Source organism: Monodon monoceros, unplaced genomic scaffold (genome assembly GCF_005190385.1).
Source record: "Monodon monoceros isolate NGI ecotype Baffin Bay Population unplaced genomic scaffold, NGI_Narwhal_1 Super_Scaffold_13, whole genome shotgun sequence".
NCBI lineage: Eukaryota > Metazoa > Chordata > Mammalia > Artiodactyla > Monodontidae > Monodon > Monodon monoceros.
The window spans coordinates 4911736-4934246 of record NW_021703769.1 but is presented as its reverse complement, the minus strand read 5'-3'; the positions used below and the strand labels follow the sequence as shown (position 1 = coordinate 4934246).

At 48.6% G+C, this 22511-nt stretch overlaps 1 protein-coding gene across 1 annotated transcript; it reads left to right on the top strand.

Moving 5' to 3' along the window:
• The first annotated feature begins 2129 nt into the window (after positions 1-2129).
• On the top strand, positions 2130-11836 carry CUNH20orf85 (chromosome unknown C20orf85 homolog). Its single transcript, XM_029221667.1, has 4 exons — positions 2130-2245; positions 4253-4334; positions 5961-6062; positions 11427-11836. The coding sequence occupies exons 1-4, from the start codon at positions 2139-2141 to the stop codon at positions 11586-11588; spliced, it is 453 nt and encodes a 150-aa protein (XP_029077500.1). The 5' UTR covers positions 2130-2138; the 3' UTR covers positions 11589-11836.
• The last annotated feature ends 10675 nt before the right edge of the window (positions 11837-22511 follow it).

The window sequence follows — 22511 nt, the reverse complement described above, 5'->3', positions numbered from 1 at the left end:
CACATCCGTGTCCCTGCTTAACTGAACTCCTGGGAGAAGTTCTGCTTGCTTTCTCATTTCTGCACCCAGCCACACTTTGCAGGGAGCTCTCCAGCTATACTGGCCTCCTTATTGGTCTTCAGACAGCCCGGGCTTGTTCTACCTCAGGACCTTTGCCCTGCACTTCCCTCCTCCATGGAAAACTCTTCTGACCTCTTTGCATGGGTCCCTCCCTCTCCAGCTCTGTGCTCAGGCGTCCCCTCCTCAGAGAGGCCTTTCCTGGCCACCCACTTAGGATCGTCCCTTCCGTACCCCTTCACTTGACTCTATCACCTCCAGCCTGCTTCCCTGATGTAACTTCCTTGACAGCATGCATCTCTCCCTGGGGTTATGGTGCATTTGTTTATCTGTCTTCACTTGCTTCATTCTGTGTCTTCCCTCCAGACAAGTCAGCCCCAGGAGGGCAATGACTTTGCCGGTCGTGTTCCCTCCTGGATCCCCAGGCACACAGGGGGTGCTCAGCAAACATTTGTAGAATGAATGAACCCTTGGTGTCTGGCATACAGACTTTCAGTAAACGAATTTATTCTTAGTTAATCATTTTAACAGAATCATCTTAGAAGCTTCCCAAGAGAGAAGCAGACTTTGCGCCGCTACATGATGGGTCCTCTTCTCTTCCTAGCCGTCTACTGTTCACGATTCTTCCCAGGATACCTTCCCTCCTGTTGTAGGAATGGCAACCTCAGAGAAAGGGCCAGGAAGAAAATCCCAGGCCCAGCTGGAGACCCAGCCTGGCGGGCTGGCTTGCTCAGCCATGGCCACAGCGTGCTACACATCACCCTGATGAATCCCTGCAGCTCTGATTCCAGCCCCTGCCTGCCCCCTCACTATTTCAGCTGAGGCAGCAGTAGGGACCACCCCAATCCTGGGCCTCCACCCAGCATTTCCAGCAGCCAGGAAGAGCATCACACACCTAGGGTGTGGGGAACGTCATCAAGAGGGGAAAACACATCCTCAAAACATCCCCATAAAAGCACAAATCTGTGGATAAGGGAGGAGGTCGGGAATAGGGAGTCAGGGAGGCCTGCCAGGGAGAATAGCCGATACCCAGTGAGGAGATGAAAGCACCCATGTCCTCTCCGAGGGTCTTGCTAATCATCCAGAGATGACCTGTAGGTCAGCGGAAGCTTGCTGCCTCCTTCTCTCGGTGCCGTGAGGCTCTGGACGCCTGTGCGTCTCGTGGCTCTCAGGTAGAAGAACCTTCCCCTGCCCTACGGAGAGGATGCACATTCTGTTTCTTAGACACATTTTCCAGTCCCAGGCCTATGACAATGTGGTGTGATGGAAGTCGGGGGGGTGGGTCGTCGCTGAGTCAGTCAACAAATACCCATTGAGCATCCCAATGATGGGGGATTGGTGTTGATGGGCATGAAAGACAGAGTGTGGGGTGTAGGGTCTGGAGGCAATATCATCTTTGAATTGCATTTGGAGATGGTTATAAAGAGTGGATGCCAAAGAAATGCATGCATATGTTCTCCAAAAGCCATGTGCGCTGAAACTCACAGCAGCACTTTCATGGAGGCCCCAAAACTCAGCCCCAGTGACGCCCACATCGAAGTGAACACACCCCGGCTACTCGCAGCGACATGGATGAACCTCTCAGACGTAACACTGGACCAAGGAAGCCAGGCAAAAACGACGCCAGGATGATTCCACTTTACACAAAGTTCAAATTGTGATGAAGCAAATCTCTGCCGAGAAAAGTCGACGGCGGCTGGGGGCGGGGCGTCGAGTGACCTATTTCGTAACCCAGGCGGTGGCTACAGGGGTCTCTGTGACGGAATCCACTAAGCTCGGTACGCCTAGGGTTGGTCCACTTGGCCTGTATACTTGCAGGTCTAAATTTTAAAGGGAGGAGGGAATGTAAGGTCTTGAGGTTTCCCCAAGGTTTTCCGCAGAGAAGGGCTGCTGCACCCGCGAGCCGGCAGGTGGGCAGGGAGGCGGGCGAAGAGCGCAGCTGCGGACTGAGATTGGCAGTGGGCGCACGGAAGCCGCGGGGCCAGGCGGCCACAACCTCGCCAGGTGCTGCGCCGCCTCCGCCTCCGCGTGCTGCGTTGCTTGGCAACCCGTCTCCTAGGCGACGTGAGACGCTGAGCCCAATGACCGAGGGTGCCGGGCCCTCCAAGACCCCAGGCCCCATGGCGCAGAAGCCCATCAGCAGGGCCGCGGCCGAGCGCATGAACCTCGTGGCCCAGGACGAGATCTGGTAACGCCCGGGAACCGGTAACCCAGTGGGCTGGGCCGTTCCCACCTGAAGTGTTCAACCTGGCGGCCTCAGTTTCCCCACCAAGTCCTGGAGGTGATCGACCTCTGGGCGCGAAGAGCGTGCCCTGGAGGTGGTCGGGGGCCTTGCAGAAAGGGGGCAGTGTTAGGGACGAAAGAGCCTTTCTTTCTCTTGTCTTAGGCACACCACAAAGGCGTGAAAGATTTTGCATCTGCCTTTACAACCCGCTGCAAAGCTTTGCTTGTTGAGATACGACTGATGTGTGCTTACTTTTAATATTTACCAAATGTTTAAAAAATCTTAATGTTTGTTCAGTTCGAATGAGAGCACTTCACATTCTCTCTTGCTTGTCCTGGTTTTTGAACAAGAAGTTTTAATTTAAAGAATAGATCCATTTTCTAAAAGATTTATGTTCAGCAGACATCTGTAATGGATGTTTTTATTTGGCATTCTATCCCATTGCTAAATAGTATCCCATCTCTTTGAAGTTTTAACGGGTATGGGAAGTTACTAATTTAGATGCAAGTAAGTAAATATTAGCAACAACAAACCATCATGGCTCACCTCTTAAACTTCAGTTATCCTATTGTCATCTCTATGACTTTTACCATTTCCTTGAAAACCCTGTAATAGTCAGTTCATATTTTTCTTTAAATTAGCTTTGTTTCACTTAGTGAACTTATTTTTATAGGAAACTTTATATCACTCTTGAAAATGGAAAGCCAGTATTATTTGCAATAAATACATGCTATTATTATTTTTTAAACCTTTATTTTTATCCAAGTACCCACTATAGGAAATACTACCTAGCAGGGTATTAGCAGGGTCTGTTCCCTCTGCCTAGAATGCCCTTTTCTCTCTTCCCCCACCAAACAAACTCCTACTCATCCTTCAAGACCCAAATCAGATGGCCCCTCCTCTGTGAACAGAGCCCAATTAAGCCCTTAGACTGTTCTGTCCCATGTCCAAATTTGAACACTTGAAACGTGATTATTCCAAATTGGGATGAGCTGTAAATGTAAAATACTAGATTTCGAAAACTTCATGCCCTTAAAAAGTGATACCAAAATTAAGTTTACCTGTTTATTTTTACTTTTTTTAAAATGTGGCTCTAGAAAATTTTAAATTACATATATGGCTCATATCTTTGTCTCATGTTACAGCTCCCTTGGAAATAGACTCTGCTCTAGATGCTCAGTGCCCAGGGAAAGAGCTTGGCCAGGGCCTCTGAAACTGTGCCCAGGGAAAGAGCTTGGCCGGGGCCTCTGAAACTGTTGAGACATCAGAGGGGGCTTGGGGTGCAGATACTGATTCCAAAATAGGAAAAGAAACTTGAAAATCAAAATGAATAAATGTTTAATCAGATTTTTGCAAAATGCAACACACCCGCTCTTCAACTGCAATTCAGTTCGGCTCCTAGGTAGTTATGTATAAATTATATTCAATGTGGAGCAAAAGCAGGGCCAGGATTAGGGTGGGATGAGTGAGGCATCTGGAGTGCAATAGTTAAGGGGGGACTCCATCTCAAGGTCATGCAGGTGCTGGCTCTGTGCTTGCAGAAACCTGAGAGTGGGCACCTCCTTAAATTTTGCATCCCAGGGACTCGCTCACTCTGGCCTGGTCCTTGCTTTGAAAACAAAGGAACTTTATATGTACCTCCATAATGATTTAACACTCCCCCATTACTATAGGTCCAGGGGCCCCCAAAACAAGGATTCTATTCCTAGATGACCCCTCGGGCAGAGTCAGCCCCAGTTCTGTCTGCTCCCCAATGTACCACTCAACCAGCATCTCTGGTTCTTAGACATGTGTCTTCCTTACATTAGTGGGAAGTCCCGAGCGACAGGGACTCCTGCTTCCTCCCTGACACGGAATCATCCTTCAGTCCAGATGCATTGAAGAATGTAAAATTCTCCCCATTGCACCTTAGCGTTTGCTTCTTTAACCCTTTTCCAATGTTGTCTGGCATTTAAGAGCTTTCTTTTTCAGGAAGTACCGCCTGAAGGCTGAAAACGAGGCACGGCAAAACTGGGCCCCGAACTGGGGATTTTTAACGACCCCCCTTGAGGAGGTAAATGTAAATTTGATGAGCTTGGAGGTTATAGAATTGATCATTTCCAAGAATAAATGGTTATGAAGTGTATAATTTGCAAGAATAAATTAAAGAGCATGTTGTAGGCGAAGACGGCTGACATCTGAAGTTTCCTCCCATTCACAAATTTATTGAGTACTTACTATGTGCCAGGCACGTTCTAGGTGCTTCATCTGAACCAGCTCATTGAACCCACACGACAACCCCTGTGCGGAGGGGGGTGCCCTTTGATGTCCATTTTCCAAATGAGGAATTTGAGCTCAAAGAAGTGCAAAGTTACACAGCTCAGAAAGAGAGGCACCAAGGGGAGATGCTGGTCTGGCTGATTCCAGGGTCACTTGGCCTTGGAATTCCCATCTGTAAAATGGGGTGATGGTCCTCACTGCCTCACTGAGTGACTGTGACGTTCAGATGGAAAGAGAGGAGAGGCCAAGTGAATATCGGCATGATTATTAGGAAAATACTCTTGGTATTTCCTACACCAGATAGGAAACAGGAACGAGGAAAAGGACCAGGCATAATTAATAGGGAGTGATGGGGACACCAGCAAAGAGGCCACTGACCCCATCCAGAGGCAGCCACCATCAGCCCAGCTGAGGGCTACCAGGCAAGCAGACTGGCTGTATTTTCTGACTGTTCAATGGAGTCCAGGGCTTCCCCGGTGGCGCAGTGGTTGAGAGTCCGCCTGCCGATGCAGGGGACACGGGTTTGTGCCCCAGTCCGGGAGGATCCCACATGCTGCGGAGCGGCTGAGCCCGTGAGCCATGGCCGCTGAGCCTGTGCGTCTGGAGCCTGTGCTCCGCAACGGGAGAGGCCACAGCAGTGAGAGGCCCACGTACCGCAAAAAAAAAAAAAAAAAGAGTCCAGAAATCCAGACGCTTTAATGAAATCTCTGAGTCTAGAATAGTGGCTTGGATTTATAAGACGCCAACAGGCTCGCAGAATGCTTGTGTGAGCTTCACTGGGATTGTGGCCAGTGGTTTGCAACCTTCCACGTGATCTCCAGGACACAACATGAGGAAACCACATTTCTCTGGAGGGAGGCAGAATCGCACAAATGCCGCATAATTCAAAATGTGCATGATTCTAGGCAGCGTAAAGCCCCTTTGTAATTCACCCCGTCCCACTAGCGCTGAAATTATGCCATTCTTAATGAGTTTTTTTAATACTTAGAGAGTTACACAATTTGAAATTTTATGCATAAAATGAGTCCTTATTAATATAATATGCATAAAAGAGTCTATATTAATATTCCTTATGTGTAATTAAATTGGGTTTTTGAAGGGTTCAAAATTGCTTTAAAAATTAAAAGGGGGGATGGAGGCTCTCCTCATAGTTTACAGGTTGGTCCTGAACCTTGCTGCCATGTTTTAGTCTAAGTCCATAACCTGTGATGTGTTCTCAAATCACTCAGCAGGGCTGTAAACAGGCAGTCTGCAAGGGCCTGGGGCTGAGCTGGCCTGTTGGCCAGTCCCCACTCCACCCCTTTCTAACTGTGATCTGAGCACCACCTTACCTGTAAAGTGCCTTGTCCTGGGGGGGCAGTGAGGGGAAGCTTCCAAGGTCTCAGCCTGCGGGGCCCCATCACTGGGGATTGTGTTTCAGCTGATCGAGTGTGAAGAAGAGCCCGCCACCCCAAAGCCCAAAATCGAGCTTCCCGAGCGCTTCCGCATCCGGCCAGTGACCCCAGTGGAGAAATACATCAAGGTTCGCAAAGTCCTTTTAAGTACTTGCTTTCCTAAGTAAGAAATCAACCCCACCGGAGATGGTGTTTCTCCTGGTGGGCCCAGCCACCTGCACAGGTAAGAACACAGCGGCGCCCGGCCTGCGGGGAGGCGGGTTTCCAGCCCTTTCCAAGCGCACACATGGGAGACACAGCGGGTTACTGGTCCCTACACGGGCGGGACCTCAGAGGACAGAGGAAGGAGTTGGGATTTGAGCCCGATTTGCAGTGAGAAGCAGGGCCACGGCGTGTTGAGAATTGCCTTTTTAAGAGATCGCTCTTTTTTTTTTTTTTTGCGGTACGCGGTCCTCTCACTGTTGTGGCCTCTCCAGTTGCGGAGCACAGGCTCCGGACGCGCAGACTCAGCGGCCATGGCTCACGGGCCCAGCCACTCCGCGGCATGTGGGATCTTCCCGGACCAGGGCACGAACCCGTGTCCCCTGCATCGGCAGGACTCCCAACCACTGCGCCACCAGGGAAGCCCTAGCTCTTATTTTATTACTGTCCTTTAGTTGCTCCCCATACTGAGTGCTTTACATGGTTATCTTATTTCCACAACATCCCTGGAAAGTGGTGATAATTTGCCATCAAACCCATTTGGCAGATGAGGAAACTGAAGCTGACAAAGGCTGAATAACTTTCCCAAGGTCAAGTGGGTCTGATTCCAGAGCCATACTCTTAAATGTTATTTTTTGACTGCTCCTTCAATAAACACACACACATACACACACATGCATATATATATATATATTTATTTAAAAATCAAACTCCACAGGCTGCTTTGTAACCTTTTTTCACTTAACAATATACCCTATATATCTTTCCATGCAGTTAATTACAGCACTCCAAATCATTATTACGTTAATGACTGCATTTTTCTCCATTGTATGGGTCGACCATGATTTGTATACCCTTCCCCTATCTCTGGATGTCTAGGTTGTACCCAGTTTGCAAGGAGCACCCTTGTAGACACAGTGTTTTGCTCCCGGTCCGTAAGTTTATTGGGAGACGTGCCCAGAAATGCAGTGGTTGTTCAAATGAACCACACACGTGGGGAACCCGCTCTGCCCGCACAAACTCCGACTGGAACGCTAGGGCTGGCCAGCGGACAGGGCAAGAGGGGCAAATAGAGGCTCTGCTATTTCTCCACTGCTGGGTATTAATTCTGCCCCCTCCCTATCCCCGCCTCCACCCCGGAAGAGGACACAGGGGTCCCCGAGGGACCCTGCTGTCTCTCCTGGCCACGAGCGGTCCCCGTAAGTGCCTTGCCCCTGGGGAAGCTGGGCCCCTCCCTCTGCCATCCCGACAAATGGCTCCCGTGCCTGCTCAGGCTGGGTGGCAGCTGCCACCAGAATCATCATCTTTTCAAAGAAGGCGTTCCCACCTAGAGATCAGAACAGCATCCCCTTCTGGCGGGGGGAGAAGAGAGGAACTGTCCTGGGACCAGAACAAAACGGAACATGATTTCTCCCTGTGTGAGCCTCTGCTTAGGAGAAGGCCAGGTGTGGAAGCCACACCCCTGTCAGAGCCTGGGGGGGCGGGGCGCAGTGGACGGGGGAAGGAGTGGAGGGTCAGTCTCACGATCCAGCAGAGAAAGGCACTTTGCTTGTTTCCCTCTGAGCTTCCTTCCTTGCCGAAGAAATGGTTCCCGTCTTCCTCCTCCCCATCCCCTCTTAAGGTGGATAGACCCTTAAAAATACATTTATGGGGCTTCCCTGGTGGCGCGGTGGTTGGGGGTCCGCCTGCCGATGCAGGGGACACGGGTTCGTGCCCCGGTCCGGGAAGATCTCACGTGCCGCGGAGCGGCTGGGCCCCGTGAGCCATGGCCGCGGAGCCTGCGCGTCCGGAGCCTGTGCTCCGCAACGGGAGAGGCCACAACAGTGAGAGGCTCGCGTACCGCAAAAAAAATAAATAAATAAAAATACACTTATGGTTTAACAGGCATCCTACACCCCAAAGGGCAATGCCGTGAAAAGCCTCCTTCCGTCCCGCGAGTCCTGAGAGCTGTTGCCCCCCGTCTCTGCACCCTTCCCCTGATGCAATATGCCTATCCAAGTGGATGTGGAGGGTTCTAGCCCTTTTTCCTTAGTACAGAAATTACACCATATTTTACATCTTTTAGGCATCTTTTTTTCTCTTAGCAGTTTGTCTTCAGAGTCGTTCCATCTGAGAGTACAGAGAGCGACCGCATTCCTTCAAACTGCCGTGTAGTTTTCCGCGGTGCGGAGGGGCCGTGGCTGAACGGGTCCCCGTGGATGGACACGTAGGCTGTGTCCAGGCATTGGCTATGACAAACAGGGCCTTGGTATGTGCGTGTGCAGGTATTAGGATGTCTTAGGATAAATGCCTAGGGATGGATTGTCAGGTCAAAGAGAGTTTGCATTTTCATTTTTCGTAGATGACGGTAAGATTGCCCTTCACAGAGAATTAACAACAGATTCTCCCATAAGCTCGTTCATGGTGGTGTTTTCATCTCTTCATCTGGTGGGTGAAGTGTGGCATCCCAGGGTGGGTTCTGACTGCATTTCTCTTACCAGTTGGAGATGGACTTGAAGGCTGGGCCCGTGTGTCCCCGAGGTCCCAGCATCGTGGAGAACTGGCTCGCTGGAGGAAATTCTGGCCTCGTTGGCATTTGTTCATGACCCTCCCAGCATGGGGCCTCTCAAGAGATTAATTCTAATACCTCAGCAAGAATATATGTTAAGGGGCTTCATCCACCAGGACCGTCCCCTCCGGCCACCGCCTCACTCAAAGATCCTTTGAGCCAAGCGTGAACTCGTAACCCCAAGCATACTAAACCTCTTCTTCTCGGTTCTTCTGCTGGAACAAATATTCCTCACTGCTGGCTTGGTTCAAATCCCCCCGTAAGAGCAGAACAGAAGATTATTCCAAATGGAAGGGAGAAACCTGCATAAACATTTAGCCTCATTTTCCAAAAATTTTCCAAATTTCAAGGAATTGACAAACAAAATTGTGGGTTTTTTTTCATTTCAGATAGAATCCCATTTCCCTTCTGGTTTTTAATTAAATTCAATTGTTTTTCGTTCCTGTGGCATCTATGGTTTGGGGGTGTGTGTGTGTGTGTACACACACGTATCATAAAACCTTCTAATCAAACCTAGAACTGCCAGGATACCATCTGACAATGTTGCCACATATTTTATAAAGGGCACTGTGAACTGTAGTATTTGATATTTCTGTACCTTACTTTTTTCTCTTTTTCGCTCTTTTACCAAATAAAAATTATTTCATTGGGTCGTGAATTAAATGTGTTAAGCATTAGAAGATAAAGAGACATGTTTGGTGATCGTTACTTTGAGGGAAAATGTGATCTCCGAGGCCAGCTGATTGGAGCGTGCTTGCGTTCAGCGCACCTTGCTTAGGGACCCTGGCTCTTCTTTCTGTCTTTGCTTTCTAATTTTCCCTTCCAGTTTTATTAAGCTATCATTGACATACAGCACTAAGTATAAGTCGTGCAGCATCATGAGGTGACCTACATAAACCATGAAATGATTATCGCAATGAGCTTAGCGAACGTCCATCTTCTCAGATAGATACCAAATTTAAGAAACAGAAACGAAATTATTTTCTCCTTGTGATGAGAATTCTTAGCATTCACTCTCTTAACAGCTTCCATATATAACGTAGAGCAGTGCTCATAATATTTATCCTGTTGTACGTTACATCCCTAGCACTTGTTTGTCTTATAACTGGAAGTCTGTACCTTTTGACCGCCTTCATCCAATTCCCCCTCCCCCACCCCACCCCTGGTAACCGCAAATCTGACCTCTGTTTCTACGAGTTTCTTTGTTTTTGAAGTCCAGTTGACCCACAACACTATGTTCGTCCTTATTATACAACACAGTGATTCAGTATTTCTAAACATTTCAAAATGATCCCCGTAAGGTCTCGCTACGATCTGTCACCGTGCAAAGCTATTGCATAAATACTGACTGCGTTCCCCACACTTCACACTTCATCCCTGTGACTCATTTATTTTGCATCCGCAAGTTTGTCCCTTTTACTCTCCCTCACCCATTCCTCTCCTCCTCCACCGCCCCTTTGGCAACCATCTGTTTGTTCTCTGTTTCTGTGACTCTGTTTCTGTTTATTTTTGTCCATTTGTTTTGTTTTTTTAGACTCCACATGTACGTAAAATCATGCAGTATTTGTCTTTCTCTGTCTGACTTATTTCACTTTTAAGTGCCCATCTATGTTGTCACAAATGGGAAGATTTCATTCATTTTTATGGCTGAGTAATATTCCGTTGTATATATAGACCACATCTTTATCCAGTCACCCGTTGATGGGCACTTCGGTTGCTTCCTCATCTTGGCTATTGTAAATACTGGTTCAATGAACATAGAGTTACACGTATCTTTTCAAATTCGTGTTTTCATTTACTTCGGGTAAGTTCCCAGGGGTGGAATTCCTGGATAGTATGATAGTTCTGTTTTTAATTTTTTGACAAACCTCCATCCTGTTCTCCACAGTGGCTGCACGAATTTCCATTCCCACCAACAGCGCAGGAGGGTCGCTTTTCTCCACATCCTCGCCAGCACTTGTCATGTGTTGTCTTTTTGACGATGGTGACTCTGACAGGTGTGATGATTAGTGACAGTGAGCATCTTTTAATGTGACTGTTAACTACCTGTGTATCTTCCTTGGAAAAATGTCTATTCAGGTCCCCTGCCCATTTTTTAATCAGGTTGTTTGGTTTTTTTTTGATGCCGGGTTGTATGAGTTCTTTGCATATCTTGGATATTAACCCTTTATCACATACGTTTGCAAATATCTTCCCCCATTCGGTAGGCGGCCTTTTTGTTCTGTTGGTACTTTCCTTCTCTGTGCAGAAGGTGCCTTTGCGTTTGATGTAGTCCCATTTGTTTATTTTTCCCTTGCCTGAGGAGACATATCCAAACAAATATTGCTAAGACCAATGTCAAAGAGTGTGCTGCCTGTGTTTTCTTCTAGAAGTCTTATGGTTTCAGGTCTTACCTTTAAGTCTTTAATCCATTTGAGTTTAGTTTTGTGCATGGTGTGAGAAGTAGACCAGTTCGCTTCTTTTGCACGTTGCTGTCCCGCTTTCCCAGCACCATTTATCAAGGAGGCTGCCTTTTCCCCACTGTATATTCTGCCTCCTTTGTCATGGATTAAGTACCCATAGAAGTGCGGGTCCATTTCTGGGCTCTCTGTTCTGTTCCATTGACCTATGTGTCTATTTGGGGGCCAGTACCGTGGTTCTTTCTGTCTTTTCCACACCAGGCGTACCGATCCTGATGCCTCCGTGGACACGCCTCGTGTTGCTGTGGCCCAAGGCGACTCAACCCCCTGCCTTTCTATTCCAGGTGCTCCCATCCCGCCCAGTCCCAAAGACGACCCAGGGCTTCATCGGCTGGAGATCCGGGGTGCCAGGCCTGAACAAGTGTCTGGAGCACGATTATGAGATCAGAAGCTGCAAAGGGGCGTATGCCAAGGAGCTAAACTGGCCGAAGCAAGGTGTCCACTGAGTCCAGACAGAGACCCCGGCCCCTGGGGCAAGGAAGGGTGGACCGCCAGATGCCGGTGCCCATGCCCAGGAAAGGAAGAGCTCCCCAGCCTCCCCCCCAAGGACAGGGTTCCCCTCCACATCTGCTCATGGGACATTGTTGCAAAGAACACAAAACAGCCCTTAGACGTTTTCAATTCATCAATGCCTCCCTTCCGGAACATTCTTGTAACATATTCATTCTTGGCTAATGCAATGAATAAAGCAAAATAGACCCTCTGATTTTTTTTTAATACCATGGGAATTTCTAGGTATTGCTTTTAAAAACACGATGTGATTCCATTTTTAAATATTTGTCTAAACCCTTTAATGTCACCTTCAATCCCCCTTCTCAGCATCCTTGTTGTAATGAGGTTGCTGGCCAGGTGTTTCTGTACCCAAATCCCCCTGGGCCTGCTTTTCAGAAGGAATAAAGCGCTTTGAGCGCCCCTCGACACTCCTTCCCCAGGATTATCTGCAGTACGTCAACAGCTTTAAAGCAAAGACGAGCACAAGATGTGCCATTGAGTGCGGACTTCCTGGAGAGAATGGGTTTCCCAAGCGCTCCGTAGAAAACCTTCCCCGATTACCTGGTCCATCCCCCCACCCCCGACCCCCATCACCACGCAGACAGCAGCCGAGCTGGGCAACGAGGCCATCGTCCGTTCCCCCGTGGACGTTTGACGTTAGCCCCTTGGTCGACATTTGACTTCCGGTCCCTGCCTGTCCCTGAGGAGGCTTTGCTTCACCTCCTACAAATGGGGCTGGGGGTGGAGAGGGCGGTGTCCAGTTGGTGAAAGAGGGCAGCAAGGAAGAGCCAGCAGGCCCTGAGGCCCCGCCAACCGGACCCCAGGCAGTAGGCAAGCAGAGAGTTTGGAGGTGGCCTGTGAAGGTGGGTCGGTGTTTCGTTTCTGAGTAGCAGAGGGTGGTGCCTCCTTCACGCCTGGGGTGGGCAGAGGTGGGGGGCAGCCATGTCAGTCACCTGCCGTCCACGGAGTCACGTTCCTTCCTCCCTCTGGTTGGTCCAGTGTCACTGTTCACGGGATGGGTTCCTCCCTGGGTTTGCTTGAGTGAGGGGGCTGGAGGCGCTTGTATCTCATGGAATCCACCTACAAGCCCCACCCATCCAAACCTTTCCTGCTCACCTTCCTGTCCAGGTGTGGGTGGGAGTGCTTTACCAATGCAAGAATCCCTCATCTAGAACCTTTCCCCGACCCTGGACACTGGCCTCCTCTAGCACACTTCTACAGGGGCTCCATGACTTTGGGGACACCAAATGCTGGGGGACAGAACTCCTACTGAGTCTCGGCCATCCCCTGCAAGCTCTGGGCTCAGTGTCCAAATGCCAGAGGCCCCTGGCTGAAGAGCTTCTCTTGCTCAGGGATGTGGTTCTCTACAAAGCCTGCAAGCTGTGCTTTGAGTGACTGGGCTTCTCACTGGGGGGTGGGGGTGCTGACTGCCGACAGCTCCAGAGCGAGCAAGTCGGGCGCTGAGAACAGAGCCACAGGGCAAAGCCTCCTCCCAGATACCTCGTTGGTTCTCTGCCCCACACGGCCCTCCTCCAGCCCAGAGCTGGAAACTCAGGTTCTCATGGGCTGCCCAGCCTGGAAGAGCAAGAACATGAGAGAAACAGCCCTTCAAGAAGCCTCGTCATTCCCTCTGAGTGCGGTGCCCACACTCATCACCTGTCACATGGGTCACGTGGGCCACGGCCACCAGGAAATCCCACGGTCGTCATGCTCACATCCCACCTGCCACCCACAGACCACACATTTAAAGGAGAAATGTCGTAGCTCTTTAGGTCCTGAGAAAAAGTAGGACAAAGGTATCATGGGCTAAACTGTGTCCCCCCCTAAAAAGATCTATCAAAGTCCTAACGTCCAGCACCTGTGAATGTGGTCTGATTTACAAATAGGGTGATTGCAGAGGGAATGAGTTAAGATGAGCTCATACTGGAGTGGGGGTGTGGGGTTAATCCAATGTGACTGGTGTCCTTGCAAGAAGAGGACAGACACGGGGAGGAGACGGCCACGTGAAGACACAGGGGAGAAGCCACGTGACCACAGAGGCAGAAATTGGAGTGATGTATCTACAAGCCAAGGGATGCCAAGAACTGCCGGCAAACCACCAGGAGCCAGGAAGAGGCAAGGAAGGATTCTACCCTACAGGTTGCAGAGGGAGCACGGCCCTGCCGACACCTTGATCTCAGACTGCCAGCCCCCAGAACTGTGAGAGAACCAGCTTCTGTTACTTAAGCTGCCCGGTCTGTGGTCCTTGGTTATGGCTGCGCAGGAGAAGAGCAGAGTATTGAATACCTTTTGCTGCCTCCCTCTCCCCCCGCTCAGAAAATACCCTCCTCTGAGCACGTGTCCTTCATTGGTCTTGACTCAGGCTGTGCCTGCATGAGACAAGCTCACGTGGCTCATTCAACTCCAAAGATGTTTCCAATCACCCAGATGTTTAGCCTGATATAGACTAAACAACAGGATGCTTGGCCAGACTCGTCCCACTTAAATCCTAATGTTTTGGCATCTCGGTCATCGCTGCAGGCGAGGCATCTACCCTTGAAGAAACCCACGTCCCTTGTCGGGATCAGATGCCGTCCCTGTGGTTGAGCAGAGCAGCCAGAATCTTCTGTCTTCGAGCTTTGCCTCGACCCCGCCAGGGTTGAATTTCTGTCTGCTAGGCATGAGGCAGCTCACACCTTGGCCTGGGACACAATTCCAACGGCAGGTGCTGATTTTTGTTCTAATTCCTGATCATAAAATGAATCTGTGAGTCATCTTCCACAACAGCGTGGCAACAAAAAAGTCTAGCAAAAAAGATGGGCTCCCTTGACGGTCTGGACCCCAAGCCTCGACAGGAATTCAACATGCCCAGTTTGACTCTCCTGAAACTTGCTGGTGGGTTGACTTTAATTCTGATTTTAACTGGCTGGTCTGTGTTGATCAGCAGCCTGGATGTAGGTCAGTGCTGTCACGGGAAATGACCCAGAGCAGCAGAGCAGGCCACACTGCAGTACCAACAGCTGAAACTTCAGAAAGGCTAGGAGGCCGGGTCGTAAAGGTTTTCAGGGCTGTCCCGGCCCTGGTACCCACCGTAGACCAGTGGAGGAAATGGGTACATCCATACTTAGATCTACTTCACTTCAGGTCCTTGGGAGAATACAAATTCAAGAGACCCAGATCAACCCTGTGCACTGTTGGTGGGAATGTAAGTTGAGGCAACCTGTATAGAAAACAGTAACGGAGGTTCCTCCAAAAGTTTTAAATAGAACTGTCATAGGATCCAGCAGTTCCACGTCTGGGTATTTATCTGAAGGAAATGAAATCTCTGTCTCGAAGAGATATCTGCACCCCCATGTTCATTGTAGCATTTCGTACAGTATCCAAGAGACGGAAACTAAGTGCCCATTGATGGATGAGTGGATAAAGAAAATGTGGTATATTTGTATACAGTTAAATATCTTTCAGCCGTAAAAAGGAAGGAAATCCTGCCGGCGCAATGACACGGATAGACAGTGAGGACATGATGCTAAGTGAAATGAGCCAGAGAGAGAAAGACAAATACTATATGATTTCACTTACATGTGGAATCTAAAAAAAAAAAAACTCATAGAAACAGAACAAATCGATGGTTGTCAGAGGTGTGGGTGGGGAAAATGGGTGAATGGATTCAAAAGGTACAAACTTCCAGTGATAAGATAAATGAATTCTGGGGATGTAATGTACAGCATGGTGACTATAAAGTCTAAGATTTCTTTAAAAAGAGAGAGAGAGGGAGTCAGATCAAAATCTGAAGACACACAAATCCTTTAGACAGTGAGAATACAAATACATTTAAACTTCTAGGAAACTATTTGATGCTTTTTGCCACCACTTAATTTAGATGACACTTACTCCAAGTTTATGTTCATGTGTTTAATGCCCCGTAAAACTACTTCTACTTAAAACATTGAACCACTGATTCTTTTTTACCCTTTTGCTCTGGTCAACACACAGATGGTTTTATAAACTAACCAGCATCTCAGAAACCTCAGTTGTGGGATTTTTTTCTGCCTCCGATAATTTATTCACTAACCATGTATGTGTTTTATTTTAAAAAATTAAAATGAGACAACATTTCTGCAGGTCTCCAATTACACTGCCAGGAGCCTCCCCATCACACCATTCCGCCTGGACTCAGATGACCTAAGTAATTTGGGCTGCACTCGTGAGCTCATAATAGAGCACAAATGTCCAGTCAAAGGTCACCGCTGAGAATGGGAGTGGACAGCACTGGAGGATTCCATCACCCTGGACCGTCTCAAACTTGACATTTAATCTATGGAAATCAACCTCTTTGTGGGTGTCCAAATGGGCTCATAAATGTCACCACACACTGTAAAATGCCACAACATTTCCAAGGTCAAGACGAGGCTGGTGAACCCGGGTTCACGATGCTGAAATACATCACAGCAATGAACATCCAAACGGGCCTCGGTCTAAACGAGTGACCTCGGAAATGAAGCAAAACGTAATCGGGGGCTTCCCTGGTGGCGCAGTGGTTGAGGGTCCGCCTGCCGATGCAGGGGACGCGGGTTCGTGCCCCGGTCCGGGAAGATCCCACATGCCGCGGAGCGGCTGGGCCCGTGAGCCATGGCCGCTGAGCCTGTGCGTCCAGAGCACAGCTCAGTCTAAGACAAAGTAGAAACTCCGGTGCTTGAATTTCAAGGAAATGACATGACCGAATGCAATAAAACTAGCGGAGAGCACAACTCTTGCTCTTACATGTTCAAACACACCCAGGTACCCACCCAATGGACACTGGACTGAGGGAAACCCCTGTGCAACAGCTCAGGAGGCCTAAATCCAAGAGCACACAAGGAACTGACTCCTGCTGGTGGTCATGTGAATAAGCCCGGAAGCTGGTCCTTCCCAGCAGAGCCTTGCGATGGTCCCAGCCTGGGAGAGACCCCGACCCAGAGGACCCAGCTAGGCTGCACCTGGGCTCCTGACCCACAGAAGCTGGGAGATCACAAGTGCTGTTTTAAGCCACTAAGTTTGGGGTTAATTTGTTACACAGAAGCAGATAACAAATACAGGCTATAATAGCAGATAAATAGCAAACCCACCCGACCACCCCATTTTCAGGAGAGCCTAGAGAATTCCCCAGAGGCTCCGCAGAGTGCCGGGATTCGGGGCCATTCCCTCAAGGCACACTGACATCACCAGTGTGCCGTAAGGAGCAGAGCCCTTTCGCAAGGAAATACCGTGAAATATCCTCCCGGAAGCTCTTCCTTAAAATCGCAGAAGCTGGATCAGCATTCCAGGTGACGCTTGTCGTTTTAAGTTTGGGGGGCAAAGCCAGAAAAATAATTCACAATCCCTCTAGCTCCAACGACGATGTAAAAACAGTCCTCACAGGTCCACCAAGGGCCAGGTAGAGCTGCCCTTGCATCAGGGGGCTGGCTGAGGAGCCTGGCTCAGGAGTCAGGCTGACCTGCACTCCAAGCCGGCCACTCCCCTTTCAGACCCTGTGACCTTGGGCAGGTGGGTGGACCACTCAGACCCCTGCCCCCTCAGCTGCGAGATGAGGGTACAGATTCAGTCTCACGGGGGGGGGGGGGGGGGGGTGGTGAGTAAGGATTAACGGGGATTAGGGTGGAAAGGGGTTGGCAGAGGAGAGAGAGGAGGGAAATGTTTGTTCCATCCCTGGCGGCAAAAGTATAGACGTTTCAGAAACAGGGTGAAGATAAAGTATTTAAGACGTCTGGCCTGGCCAAGGGACTCAGCCAAGGGTGCTTGGTGCTACTTTTATTGCTGTGGTTGGTAATGAAAACAATTCGACTTCCATAAAGTGAGACTGTCCTCAGGCTTTTCAATTAAGTGTACAGCATTTACTCAGCACCTACCGTGTTTAAGAGCCGCCTGTTGCCAGGGCTCTAGAGCAAGCTGGGCGCTCCTTCAAAAACCCACAAATCAATTAAACTCTCCCCCATCCCCCCATGGGGGAAAAAAAAAACTTTAATACCTTTCTGGAGCCATTCGTTCAAACTTTAAAAATGGAGCCCAGAAGAACTGTGGATTTTACACTCGTTGCACGTAACTGCAGTACTAGCAGGCTACCCGACTGGGTTTTCGTTTCAGGACACGATCGTGGGGTTAATAGGCTGTGTTCTGCCTACTCTGGGGCATGACTCTGATTAGAGGAAATGCAGACCATGACTTCTGGTGAAGCCACAGCTTTTGGAACCCCAGGCATCAGAAGAGAGCGGCTTGCTTGTTCCCCAGAGGAATTAGGCACGAGTGTAAGTAAGCAACTGTTGTCTGTGTGTGTGTGCACGTGGTTGTGATTGATTGATTTGCTGTACAGGAAGCTCTCTTTTAATTAGGAAATAAATCTTCCTTCTCGATGTCTGACTGTAACGTTCCCACGGGGATACACGTAGAATGTTGATCTGGGCTCAACACAGGCTGCACGGTGGGCACAGAGGTGTGGATTGAAGCAGCCCCGGAGCCAGAGGCTGCAGAAGGGGTGCGTGGCCAGGGCTGAGCCAGGCTAGTGCCCCTTATAGGAAAAGAGAGGCTGGACAGCCACTGGGGCGGGGGGAGTGGATAAAATAAGGGCTTACATTTATTGCATTTATTGGATCTCTACTAAGCACCAGTGGACCCCACTTTTCGATGGCTGACTGCTGACACCTTTTAAGCCTCACCCCTCCCTCTCTCCCTCTGCCCACACCTGGGCATGCTTTTCACTATGCAACTCCAGCTCACCTTCCACTTTCTGCCAGCGGCCCTGCCTAAGAGCAACATTCTCTGCCCCATCGCAGCCTCCACGCTATCAGGGCAACACACACCACTCGCGACAGCTCATCACCCAACAAGTCTGCCTTTATTTGTGTAATATTTTTACTAATATTTTACTCCTCTAAGAGCCTGACATTCCTGGCAGGCCAGGAATCATGTCCAGCTTTCCTCACCATTACACACACAGTATCTAGAACAATACACAGTGCATAATAGGTGCTGAATACTTGCTGAAAGAAGAAAGACGCTGCTTGAGGTGGAGTCATAGCTGCTCAGACCTTGAAACATTCACAGCTGAATATAATCTTCACAGTATAAAACTCTAATAAAATTACAGGCACCTCAAAGGTCCAAATATAAAGATTTCCGAAAAACATGTGTGAAAGTTAGATGTTGAAACCCCTAGCAGTCGCTTTACGTGCCATTAGGAAAGTTCTCCTTGTTAGAGAGTGAAAACATTTTTACAAAATCCCTAATTACCCTTTGTCTTTTAGAGGTGATTTTTAGTGCCATATTTCAAATTCGACACCAGCTGTTTTGTTTTGTTTTGTTCAAGACTAAATAGAAAGCCTTCAGATTTGCCTCCTGTGACATGAGCCCGCACTTGGGCCAGGGACGTGCCACGGTGTCTGAGACACCTGTGATGGTTAATTTTGCTTGTTAACTTGACTAAGCCACAGAGGTGCCCAGATTAAACATGATTTCTGAGTGTGTCTGTGCGGGTGTTTCAGGATGAGATGAGCATTTGTATCGGTGGACTTGGTAAAGCAGCTCGCCCTCCCCAATGTGGGTGGGCATCCTCCAACCCATCCAAGGGCCTGAATAGAACAAAAGGTGGAGGAATGAGGAACTCACGCCTTTTCCTTCCAGCCTTGCTGCTCAACCTGGGACATCTTGCCTCACGGTCTCCTGCCCTTGGACTGGGATTTACATCATCTGCTAAACTCAAACTGGAGCTACATCACCAGCTTTCCTGGGACTTCAGCTTGCAGATGGCAGATATAGGACTTCTCAGCCCCCATAATTGTGTGAGCCAATTCTTCATAATAAATCGATAGCTGATAGATAGATAGATCTTCTATTAGTTCTGTTTCTCTGGAAACACAGCTAACTAATACAATACCCATCTTGGTTGCAATGGCATTAATGTGGGAGACCTTTACTTCTCATCCTTGGTTTCAGCAAGTTCCTGTTTCCCCACTCATTTTTGTAAAACAATTATACTGAAATATAGGACCACATTCAAACACTTGCACCAAAGAAAGCCAAGGGAGCTACCAATATGGTGCCGGGGCCCATCCTGATCTCAGGTGTGCAGGCTGTACCTCCACAGGACAGCTCAAGTTCATCTGCTGGCTGATATGGCAAGGGTTACCCTCCAACACACAAGGAAATGCACCAAGTGTAAGAAAAAGCATATACCATCGTAATTTCTCTGAAAATCAACTCTCTTGCGCTATCCTTTGTTTTCCCAGTTTCAACAGAGACGTGGGTGGAGAGACACAGTTAAAGTTCCTCTTCACTGCACAGAACACAGCATTCTGAGAAAAATGATGAATAGCAACTGGCCTAAGGCTCAAGGACCCTCTGAGGAGGGGTCACAAGTGGCAGAGCCCAGGTCCTGTGTAAGGAGCAGTTGCCCCTCTGCTCAGACGGAGCCTCACCCTGGGGAACTCAGGGCCAGGAAAGCCAGACCTTCTAATCAGTCAAAGGAGTCTGAACAATCCGAATTTTATAATGTAAAGTTTCCCAAATTTTTACACTTAAAATTTTTTTTTGATTTTTCTAATGTTTAAATCACTGTTGAATACTAGGCAAGTTAAACCAAATACGCCAGCAGCCCCAGTTTACAATTTCTAAAATTAACTCCTACTTCCAACTGCTTTTCTGACATCTCCATTTGGATGTCTAAAAGGCATCTAACTTGACATTCAGAAATTAAATTCTTGATTCCAGCTGTCGCCTCCCCGCCCCCCCTCCATAAACCTCCACCCCTCCCCAGTGTTCCCGTGAGACTCAGTGACCAGGGTATTCCCTGCCGCTGGGGATCTTGGTTTCCCCTGTCTCCCCCAACCCAGCAATCCTTCAGCATACGGGTCAGTGTAACTCTCTACTTCACCTCCGCCACCACCAGCATCTCTGTAAAAGAACAGGCCTGGAACACCATGATGTTCGCCTTTTGTGGCAGTGACAGTGATGGTAGACAGCATGGTCCATGACAAATGTTATTGTGGTCCATGCACACTGGCCTGGAAATGCTTCATCCTGGGGGGGGCGGGGGAACACGTGTCTTCTGTTCACATCTCATTGCCCAAAGCAAGTCACCCAATCGTGCTGAGCTTCAAGGGGCGAGGAGTCTTCATTACCGTTAATCATGTCTACTGCAGGGACTATAGCACCCCTACCCTTGCGAAGTTTTTATTTTTACAAGTCAAGAACATTTAAAATATGTATCAACAGTGCCACTATCTATTAAATGAGGGGTGCCCAAATCTGGCCTGCCACCTCTTTTATTAATAAAGTTTTATTGGCACACAGCTCCCTCATTCGTTTGCACATTGATAAAACGACTTTCCACATGGCAGAGCGGAGTCATTGCCACGGAGGCTGTATGTCCTACAAAGCTGAAATATTTGCTATCCACCCTTTTAAGGAAAAGGTTTGCCTACCCCGGACTACACCATTTAGTATCACAATTATCTCATAAAAGAACAATTTAATGCTGAGAAAGAGAAGATGTCATCTCAGGATAGGGGCCCATCCTTAAATCAGATGTTGACGGAAAAGCTGTGATGGCTTCATTTTCTTCGTTTATGTACAAAGAGGGGAAACCTCATCAGAGGACTGGGGCTTTGGAAAACCAAAAGGCAATTTGTATCCTCTCCCCAAGAGGAGCTGTGAGATCCTGGAGGGATAGTGGGTAACTGAAAATGGGCACACAGTCTTCTTGTTTTCTGGAGATAACTCATCAATAAAAGCTGCTTCCTCTGCTTTAAAGAAAAAATGACATAAAAAGGAAGGAAGTACTGAGACACGCTACAACATGGAAGAACTTCAGAAACGTGATGCTGACTGAAAAAAGCCAGACACAGAAGGTCACCTATTGTATGGTCCCATTTTTCTGAAATGTCCAGATCAGGCAAATCCATAGACACAGAAGATTTGTGGCTACTGGGGGCTGGAGGAAGGGGGTCTGGGGATTGCCTGCTAATGGGCACAGGGTTTCCTTTTGGGGCAATGAAGAAGTTTTGGAACCAGATAGAGGTGATGGTTGCACGACATTGGGAATATACAAAACAACAATGAACTATACCCTGTAGGTGGTGCTTTTTGTGCAATGTGAATTTCAGCTCAATTTTTTTAAATGACCGGAAGTTTATTAAGTTGTCGATTCTGGGTAATGTGCATGAAATTATTCTTTTATATGTGCTTTCTACATCTGACATATATATGGAAACATATATTACCCGCTGCAGAGGGCAAGTCAAGTACGATCCGTCCTTGAGCTGTCAGTTTGCCGCGTCAGATCTCAACCATCCACGGTGGCCATCTGGTCATTACCTCTGTCAGCCATCACTACCCACGGACCTGATTAGCGGAATCTTTCCCGGCCTCAGGAAGACTGTTCTGCTGGGGTCAGAGATAAAAATAAACCCGCAGGATGCTGGGCCAAAGAGGCCAGACACAAAAGAGAACATGCTGTATGATTCCATTTACAAAAAGTGCAAAGACAGACAAACCGGATGGATGCTGAGAGAAGTCAGGATGGTGGGATCTTTTGGGGGCAGGGACGGAGTGGGGAGGTCGCATTCTAGGTCTCGGTCTGGATGCTGGTGACACAGGCATGTTCCATCGGTGAAAACGCACCCAGCTGAACATTTATGATGTGTGCGTGTTCCTGTATTATGCTAGACTTCAGTATTAAAAAGTTTAAAAGTAAATAATAAATGCAAAATTCCATTGGATACATTTAATTTCCTGCCAAACCTTTGAAACACTGGCTCAGAGCTTGGCTTCAGGTGGCAAACCTCCAGACGGGCGAGTCTGTGGCTCCAGCCCTCCATATCCCGGGATGTGGGGTTCAGGTGCCATTTGAGAAAATCAACGCACAGGAG